Source organism: Mus caroli, chromosome 5 (genome assembly GCF_900094665.2).
Source record: "Mus caroli chromosome 5, CAROLI_EIJ_v1.1, whole genome shotgun sequence".
Taxonomy (NCBI): Eukaryota; Metazoa; Chordata; class Mammalia; order Rodentia; family Muridae; genus Mus; species Mus caroli.
In genome coordinates this window covers 41,862,350-41,873,274 of record NC_034574.1, presented here as the reverse complement: position 1 = coordinate 41,873,274, position 10,925 = coordinate 41,862,350, and the positions used below count along the sequence as shown (strand labels likewise).

Here is a 10,925-nt window from a genome sequence, read left to right as displayed (position 1 = left end):
ATTCACTAATTCATCCCATCGTTATTTATTGAATACCTGCTTTGTGCTAAAATGTGAAGGCATATCAATGAGGAAACCTAGAATGGTCTCTGCCTTCACCTCTAGAAACAACAAAGTTTGACCAACAGCACTGGAAATAAAAATAAATATAACTGATGAGATATATTTGTGACAGATATGAATGAGAACAAGATGACAGACTACATAACAGGAAAACTGCATCTGGACTGTAGCTGAGCTGAATAGGCTTCTAGTCTATGAAGAATAATCCAACTTTATTTAATATAAATTTCTCCAGCTATTCTCCTTACTATCATTGAATAGACAGTGTGGGTTTGCGGATAGATATAAGGAAATGTCTAGGATAGGCCACAATTTGCTATGAGTATGCTCACAGGGATGGATAAAGTATTGGTATAAACAATCTGTGTTGAACTTCCTAGTTAATTAACCACCCTTTGATTTTGTAGTTCAGACTAAACCTCATAACTTTCCACAAATTTCATTTTACATTTTCAACTAAGCTTTCATATTACTTATGATATCCATTATTAAAAATTTTAAAGGATTTGTGAATTAACATGTTGTGATGGTTTGTATATGCTTGACCCAAGGAGTGGCACTATTAGGAGGCATGGCCTGGTTGGAGTAGGTGTGGCCTCGTTGGAATAGCTGTGACCTTGTTGTTGAAGGTGTGGCTTTGTTGGAGTAGGTGTGTCATTGTGTGCTTGGCCTTAAGATCCTCACCCTAGCTGTCTGGAAGTGAGCCTTCTCCTAACAGCCTTCAGATGAAGGTATAGAATGCTCAGCTCTGCCTGCACCATGCCTGCCTGGATGCTGCCATGTTATCCTCTGGTGGGAACCTTGAGGATAATAAAGTGAACCTCTGAAACTATAAGCCAGCCCCAATTAAATGCTATCTGTTATAAGAATTCCCTTGGTCACTGTATCTGTTCACAGCAATAAAACCCTAAGTAAGACACATGTGATCTACCTTAGCAAATTCTCTAAGTGTGCATGAGGGTAGTTTGTATGTAATGTCATAACATTCTCTTATGTATGGAATGGTTTTTTGGATGTTTGTTAAACCTGTTTGGCATTTCCCTGTGCCCAAATCCTCCATTATGTTTTTCTCCCTAGTCATGTTATCAATTATTAAAATGATGGACTGAATTTTTCTCCTATTTTTTGTGTTGCCTTTTATTTCCCCCTGTGTTATATCAAAGTTTGCTTCAAATATTTAGGTAGTTTGCTATCAGATACAGTGAAAAAATAAATATTTCAGTGGTACAAGGAAAACTGACAAGTCTGCAAATGCGTGGAAATTAAACAGTGTGCTCTCAGATGGGCCAAAAAAGCATGGAAAGAGTGAAAATATAAAATAAAAACAAAAGTATTTAAAAACCACAGTAGTTATGACAGCACACCAGATCCAAGCAAGATAAAATTCGAGTAATGACAGGGTAGATGGGCAGTCTCAACCCCTATCAGAGAATGTATTGTCAATTGATAGGTGTTGAGATAGATAGATAGATAGATAGATAGATAGATAGAGAGAGAGAGAGAGAGAGAGAGAGAGAGAGAGAGAGAATAAATTATTGGGGGCTGTTACCCCTTTTAGACATACCAAATAATGTTAGCAGCAGAAAATTAGGCTCAATTAGTTAATAAAAGAGGATAAAAAGTAAGGTGATTAGAGAAGGGAGGTAGATCTGGAAGAATATATGACAGCTAGGGAAGAATAATATCAAAGCATGGCAAATTTTTCTAAAACTATTAATAAAATATTCTTTCAAAGTCTTATCCACACAAAGGAAATATGTATGAACAGATGATTTCACTGATGAATTCTATTAAATTAAAAGGAAATCATCAATGCAAAATTTTCAGACTCTTCTAAAAAATGGAAAGAACAGGTATCCATGCATTTTATGAAGCTAGCAAAAATCCAATACCAAAGGCAGAAGAGAAAGTAGACAATATGCTTGATAGGTATAAAAACAATTCCTAAATAACTTGCTAGTGAAGAGATTATATCACCATACAAAAACATTCAAACAACTGTTGTGGTTCTACACACAAAAGTGATTCATTACCTGCCCCTATCTCTGATGTTCACAGACATAAAATACTCATGAAACACTAGCAAGCAGAATGCCATGCAATATTGAAAGGATTATACATCATGACTAAGTGGGATTTATGTCTTTGATGCAAAGATAGTTCAATATATAAAAAAAATCAATATTTATGATAATGTACTACAATAAAATTAAAAGCAAAATTACATTATCATCTCAGCATAACCACAAAAATATATATTGGCAAAATGCATTTTTTGTAACAAAATATGCAATAATCCAGAAATAGAAAGAAAACATTTTCTATAAAACACTGTATGTGTAAAACACTCAATTACTTCTATTTCAGTGGTAAAAGCTGAAAACATCAGCAACAGTGCAAAGATGCTGAGGCTCCCCACTTCTATTCAAAATTGGTTTGCAAATGTTAGCTTAAAGAATTAGGCAAGCAAAATCAATAAAGTCCATCTAAATTTGAGGCAAATTATTAAAATTATCTCCATTTGCCACGACTTAATGTTTTTGTAGAAAAATCTAACGTTTACAAAAAATGTCTTGAATAATAAATTCAACAATGTTCCAAGTACAGAAAAAATATTCAAGAATTAGTTATGCTTCTGTATAGTAACTTTTTGAAAGTAATAAGAAACACTTAAATATAAGTCAATGAATCAAGGGGTTTATATAATTAATGTTAATAATGTTCCAGAAAATGAAAGAAGACACAAATAAAGACATTGTATTTTGTATTTGGAAACACTATTACCAAAATATTATATAATTAAATGTGAGATATAGGCTATAACCTCTGTCAAAATCCTAATGAATTTTTTCCATAGAATTGAAAATTACCTTACACAAGGAGCAAGACTAATCCGTTAACCAAATAGTTTGAAACAAGATAGATATCCACATGTAAAATTACAAAATTGAAACTCTATAATGCAGAAAATGTAAAAGTCAATTTAAAGTGTAAACTACCTGGATAAAAGTTAAAAAGATAAATAATTTCAACATGGATTTTTAAAATATCCGTGTAACAATATTTACAATATTGGTAATAATTTCTTGGATGTTCCACTAAAAACTGGCTATCAAATGTAAAGTAGAACAGTGTGAAAATAGCCATTTGGAAATGTTCTACAAATAAAAGGGAATAAAAAGAAGAAATGGGATATTAATAGAATGATATGTTTTCAAATTTTACATCTTGTAAGGTATTACTTTACAAAATATTTTTAAAAATACTTGAAATTCAATAGTACCAATGTAAGAAATTACAAAATGGAAATGAACCCAACCCCAATCCAAAAATATAACCCAATCATTTCTATACATTAAACATATAATACTTCAAATATAAGAAATGCTCAACACTATTAAAAGTACAAATAAAATGGGCAATATGAGACATAGCCTTTAAGTGGCAGGTTACACTATTAATTCGATGTCTCCCTGATATGACTGAATACATGACAGAAATAACCAAATAGAGGAAATATATTCTTGAGGTCGTGTTTCAGAGAGTTCAAACTATACGCATCAGAAAAGTAGAAGGCTTTCACATAAGAGGAATGTTGAGGAGGAAGCTGTTGGTTTTATAGTGAGCAAGAAGCTCAAAGTGGAAGGAAAGAATACTAACATGAAGGAGGAAGGCAAAGACAGACTTGTGGTTACCTACTTTCAATCTAATTCCACCTTTCCGAGTTCTATCATCTTCCAATAACCTTTTCAAGTGTCGAACCAATCAGTATATTAAATATTCCTGTGGCCATAGCCCTCATGATATAATGCATTTTTGTGTGTGTGTGTGAATCTTTTTACAAACCTGCTTCACTCATCTCCAAGGTTTCTTAATACAGTTAAGTCAAATATTAAGATCCATCATCACAACATTAAAAATAAATGAATAAATGAATGAAGAAAAGGTCAAGTATAGGCAAGACGGTAGGGTAAGTAGAAACTGTGGTCTATCAAAGGCAATACAAATTTATATAACCACTATTCAAAATAGTATTGAGTTTCTTTAAAAATTGGAACTACAACTACTATTTGAATGGAGAACTCTACTTTTCAAAATAATAGATATGTTAATAAATAAATAAATAAATAAATAAATAAATAAATAAATAAATAAATAAAAGAACTCAGGACCTTGAAGAGTTAGTTTAACTTCCACATTCCTTGAAATATTAATCATAATAGCTAAGTGGAGAATGAAACTAAAATTCATATTGATGGATGGATGGATAAAGAAAATTGAACATCATTCAACTAGAAAAGCAAAAGTCTTATAATATATTGTAGTATAAATGAATCTTGAAGGCATTTATCAATGCAAAAGAATCCAGTCACAGAATAACAAAATTATATGGACCAAATTTTAGGAGTGTAGTATCTAAAATATCAAATTCATAAAGACAGAAAGCAGAATGCAATTTACTGAGACTGAAGAAAGCAGAAAAGAGTAAAGTGATGTCCACTGTTTCGAGATAAGGCTGTTGACACACATACACAAGATATGCTAAATAGTATCCTTAGATTTTATAAAGCTATATTTAAATTATTCATATAATGATTTCTGAGAGAGTGAAGCTGATTCACACAGAATACATGCCTTCTTATCTCTATCTAGAATGTTAATATTGTAGTTTAAAATCCAGAAAATAGGAGATACCTTGTAATTTATCATATGATTCTCTTAATTTGAATCCTGGTATAGCCTCCGGTTTTGAATAGATTGATAGCAAAATATCTTCCCACAGAGATAATTTTATAGGCTGATAAGTTTAACCTCATGGTTTTGTTTCTATCACTTCACCCCTGATCTGCCCAATTTCATATGCATTTCCTTTTTTTTTTTCCTGAACTTCTGCCTGCCCCATCTCCACCATGAAATTCACCAACAACAGACTTATATAGTCTATTTACCCACCTAACACCAAGTAATTAAGATTTAATCACATCAGTAAATCTTTTTTCATTGTTTTAAAGAAATTGCCCCTTCTATAAATCTCTTTTCATATTGACAGAATGAACCAATCTTGGACTAATAGGTGAAGATGAATATAGAATTCAGTTCTCAGGTTCACATAAAGAGGAATAGAAAAACTCTGGGCCTTATATCTTTACAGATGTGATAAAGCACCCTAACCTGCTATCTATAGGCTTCTGGTTTGTAGTATAACAACTGGTATAACATCAATGGCAAAAACTGATATAAATACTAATTTAAATTCTTTAGTGGTATATGTTGAAATTCTGGGAATAATAACAATATTTGATCAGATGTCTTCACAGGCCACAAACATAGAATTTGAATGACTCATATTACTGATTACTATTTAAATCAGTTGGTCTCTCATACTTCAACAAATGTATCTTGCAGTTGATAACAATTAGAGATTCACAAATGGTTAAGATGTAGAAAATAAGAGGCTCCTGAATACTCATTCCTAAATGGGACTTGTATATCATACTCCTTGAGGAGTTAGAGGTGATGGGTGACTACAAGGCAGCAGTTTTTTCATGATACATGTATACATGATACTGTATGCATGAACTCAACTCACAGTGACTGTGACAGTATGCACAAGACTTTCATAAGCTCAAGATCTACAAAAGCTGAGTATGGATATGGGGGAGGGGTAATGATGAAAATCCCATGCCTACCAGAGAAACTACTGGCATTTGATATTAGCTTAGAGAGGGAGAATCAATTTTCTTTACAGTTGTGATCTCTGGAAGATGTTGACTAAATTCCAGGACAAATTTTATAATCAAGAGTATGTGAGCAACAAAAATTGGACGAAATAGGTTTAAAACGAGAAAAGCAGCACATGAAATTGGATAGGTAGGGAGCTATTGCTCCATCCTTCACCATGCTGACAGATTCTAGAACTACTTTTTGAAAAAGTCATAACCAAAGATATTCCCTCACTTGACAAATTCCATGCAAGTTTGGATGTGCAGAAGGGCTTAGATACATCCAGAGTAAATTTTGAGGAGGCTGGTTGAGGTAAGTAAATATAATCAAAATACAGTGCATGAAATGTGTGTTCTTAGTGTGTTTCTTAAGACATAGCAGTAGAGCCCAGAAAAGCAGGATCACTGATATTTGGGGGGGGGGTATAAGTTGTACTCTTTAATTGAAAATAAAATATACAAATTAGAATGGATTTGAAGCAAAATGTTCCACATAAGCAGATATTTTTTAGTTGGCTAAACATAGTTTGTGTCTCACATACAATATCATCAGTCCAAAAAAAAAAAAAAAAGGAGGGGTGGTTTTACCAGTGCCTGGGTAAAACAACCCATTTTGTAATAGAGCAACTTTTAACTACATCTTGTTGACAGCCCACAACCCATGCAGAATTACAAGTCCACACTTTAACAACATGCTGAGAGTTCCTAGAACTACATTGAAGAAGTCATTACCCAGGTGTTCTCTTATTTGACCAACTCCATCTATGTTTAGGTATGCAGAAGGGCATTGGTATATCCAGAGTAAAGCACTTGCAGCATACTACTTGATCAGATTTTAAAATAAGGCTTTAGGACATTGAGATAAGGGAAGTAAACATGGAGGGATACAGTCCTAATTACTATACATGTATATTTTTGATTGAGGGTGGGCTTTTACAGATAAGTTACAAAGAGAAGGCACATAAACAATTTTGTCCAAGAAATTTGACATGTTTTGTACAATGTTTTACTTTGCTGTCATCCTCATAGTTCACCTCTCCATCCACGTTCATATCAGCCTCCTTGATCATTTCATCAACCTCTTCAAGTTTTAGCTTCTGTCTCAGGCTTGTCATCACATGGTGAAGCTCAGCTGCACTGATAGAGCCATTGGCATATTTATCGAACATATGAAATGCTTGTTTAGTTTTTTCTTCAATGTCTGCCCCTTTCATTTTTCTTGTCATCATTGTCAGAAATTCAGGAAAGTCAGTCGGGCCATTACCATCTGCATCTACTTCACTAATCATGTCCTGGAGCTCTGCTGCTGTGTAGGTTGGAGCCTCTGCCCATGTCAGGATGCACTAGGAAGGTCTTATGTTTCAATCAGGAAACAGGTTCTCAGAAGACGTTCAATCTACGGGTACCTTGATCTTGCCAAATTCCAGAATGTGAGTATTTGCTGATTTCTAATGTTATATATTTTGTTGTAATATGTCTTTCAAGCAGCCAAGAGGAATAAGAAAGTTGCTTGTCAGTAACTGAGTTCACTGGCTAAGACAGTGATGGAGGTTTCCCTTGGCCGAGGCCACTCTTGTCCTCAGGCAAGATGCTGAAGGTGCCTGTTCTTCCCTCTTCACTCTTAGTATTCTCTTCAGTGGATGGTGTTTTCTCTTTTATTAAGAATTAGGTGTCATTTGAATTATTTTTCTGTGTAAAGTCAAAAGAAACTAGGTTTGAGACATTTTATTTTATTTGCTAGTCTTCTGAGGGCAGTCACTTGGAGCTTTCTGAAAGTTGGCCTCTCTTGACATTTAAATATCATATACCAAATACATTTTTCTAATAGATTCTATATCGCATGCTAAGAATGGATGGTATGGTAACTTTTTAACATAAAAAGCTTAAGTTCAATTATTCTATAACTATTATAACCTATAAATATATAGAATATACATGTATTCTATAAAATTGAGGAACTCTTTCATTTGATTCTTTTTTCTCATTTTTCTGAGGCATTGTAGAAAGTTGTAAGTAGATGTTGGAGACTGTAGGGCCTTTTGTTAATTTGTCATTTTAGCACATTGAGAAAGGTAGGTATTTTTAATAGGGAACAAATGTCTACATCATGAAGATAGTCATGCTCTACTAATATAGTTATTTACTGGGAAATATAGTGTGTTCATGGTCAAACTAGACTTCCAGGCCTTGCTGGTGATCTTCAGAAATAGGAAGATAGTCAAAATATTCTTGCCTCATTGTTTCTTCTAAATCATTATCTAATTTTAGTAAAGCATGTAATACCCTAGGAGGAAAATTGCCTTGCCTTTCCAATTGCTTCCAGTTTATCAAAGGAAAAATTGAAATGTCATGATTTCCATACTCATATTTATTATCTCCCCATCTAAAAGCATCTGTGGACTCCTTATTAAATGTTTTAGAGGCCTGCTAAGGTAATCATGGTATTGTGCTATTGGTTTTGGATATGTAAACTATTCTTCTCTTCTCATTTCCTTGCTGTAGTGCGCTTTCAAGCAGACATGGTTTCCCCTTTAAACCATTTAACGCCTTACCCATTTTGTCCCTCTTTATAGTCAGTAATTCATGTTTCATGAGATGGAATAGATAATAATCAAGAATGTATAGCTATAATCACCTTTATAGCAATGTAAATTTTAGTTTAGGAGTGGTCAACCATAAAAATTGTTATGAATCCATGAGAGCTTAGAGTTATGCTATGACCTGCCCTACAAAATCAAAAGTAAAATTTCCTAAGGAGAACTGAACTCTACATTATTCCTTTTAGGTTTTACTTCTTACAATGTATTTTTGGATCACAATATAATTACCTCTCTCCCTTATCACTTTTCCCTCTAATCCACACGATACACTTCTCCAATCTTCTTAAAATTTATGACCTCCAATTTCACTGATTGTTATTTCATGCATCTATATATGCATATAAATACATAATCCTAACTATAATATTATCAGTCTATACATAATGGGATGCCATAAGCAGACAAATACCAATTGAACATGGAATCAATTTTATTACTGTTACTTTGTTGATGCCAAATGAAGTCTTCAGGACAGTTTAACAAACATTCCAGAATGACTTTTGAACTAGGTCATAGTCAAGATAGATCCTGCAAGAGGTACTATTAGGATGATTATATTTCTATTTCTAGACTTTATAATTTTGTATAAATCACACATCGATTATTAACTGGAATTGACCAAGGAACCAAAGTAATGTTCTAGGTTTTCTTTGGCTTAAGTTTCTTTCATTTTATAATCCCTGAAATGGACTATAAACTGGTAATTATTACTTGCACTGCCAATTTCCCATCTATGTCTCCATCCCTGCCTTCTCGTGTGTGTGTGTGTGTGTGTGTGTGTGCATGCATGCATGCACATCATGTGTGTGTACACAAGCATGACAAATGAACATAACTGTATGTTAGATTGGTGTGAGTATATTGCAGAGGCATGGGGAAACACAAAGCCACTTCATATGTTTTTAGGTGGGATTAATAATTGATTGCTTTTATTGAAGCTAGAGATTTTCTCAGATTTTCAGTTATAAATTGCCTGAATATACCATAATTTTTCATCAACAAGAACTGGTTATAATATCAAATTCTTTGAGCACTTTGGATTGAGCAAGTTTCTTTGTAGACTATCATGTAGTTGTTCTGCTTTTTACACTTATTTATCTAGCTCTGTTGCCAGTAATTTTAAAGCAAAAAGACTCCATACATCATGGGAGTATTTCTTACTAAGTCCAAGGAGAGAAGCACCACACAAAAATATATCTTACTCTTGAGATGATTTAGTCCGTAGGGTATAACAGGCATTGTTTTAACAAAGCATGTGTGATGAATTCAAGCAGGACACATTATTTTCAAGAATGTAGCTCCTATAAAAAATATTGTGGATATTTGGTTGTCTATAGATATAAATAAATGTAATATTTTCACAGAAAACTCTCCATGCTTTCTTTTCTTAAAAAAGTTCTTATAATATGAGTAAATTAAACTTCCCATACTACATCAAGTGGGGATGATACAATAAACACACACACACACACTGTTCATTTCTTCTTCTATTGAATATCTGACAGTTACATGGAGAATATAGACACTTAACATTTATATGCTGGATTCTATCCAAAGATGAAGCAGAAATTGTCTCCTTTTCGATTGAATGTTCATTTTATTTTTCTTTCCAGGGAAACTGGCTGTGTGGTTCTGTCTATTTGAGAATTATCCAAAGCCACACTATGGGGTGAGGTAAATAGATATGTTAGTGGAATGAACTTATGAAGGTATTTCAGATTGGCAGCTGAAATTACTTAGTGGAAATTTACTCAGGATACTTGCTATTGAAGCATTGCTGGTGCTAAAGATCTTTAATTACCCAGTGCAATGGGTTTGTGGTTTCACATCTCAGAGGACAGAAAGCAGTTCCTAGAGCAAGGCATTGTAAACATCATGAGGTTCTGAAGCATTCTTTCTGATCAAAGGAAACCATGGTGGCTTCTCATGTGAGAGGTTCATGGGAAGCAAGCTCAGTTAATTTTTCAGGCAGAGGGCCCCAAATGTCTCTCAAGAGTAGCTAACTCTCCTTTCTCAAAGGCAATGTATAACAAAGGAAAGGAAATGGACTTTGAGAGAAGACAGATTGGTGCAACACAACTCTGTCACTTATTACCTTGGATGTGGGCCAAATGTTTGATTTTATAATATCTGATTATTTAATTGGCAAGTGCAATCGATGTCAAAGTATAATTAGGGACTCTAAATAATATAACATGTGTAAATTGTAGCACTGGGCTTGTCAGGCAATAATTATAATCAGTGCCTGTCTGGAAGGTGCAGTAGCATTTGAAGGTTATACTGTGCACCAAAGAGCATTTGAATATTACTTCAACTGAACACATGGCATTGGAAATGTTTGGAATTAATTTTTTTTGGAATATTTGAATATAAGCAATAAAGTAATTTGGGAGTGTGGCCAAAGTTGAAAGAAGAAATTTATTTGTGAATCATGTTTGACTTATGTTCATAGAACAGAAGTAATCTTATACAACTTTGTGTTGCATGTTGGCCTTACCAATGTGATCCACCCCGTGTGGTAATGAGTGGCATTTCCTAT

At 33.7% G+C, this 10,925-nt stretch overlaps 1 protein-coding gene across 1 annotated transcript; it reads right to left on the bottom strand.

Annotated features, from left to right (window-relative positions):
• Positions 1 to 6,730: 6,730 nt before the first annotated feature.
• Positions 6,731 to 7,075, bottom strand: LOC110294847 (calmodulin-like). The gene has a single exon (XM_021163339.1). The coding sequence runs from the start codon at positions 7,073 to 7,075 to the stop codon at positions 6,731 to 6,733; it is 345 nt and encodes a 114-aa protein (XP_021018998.1).
• Positions 7,076 to 10,925: the final 3,850 nt, after the last annotated feature.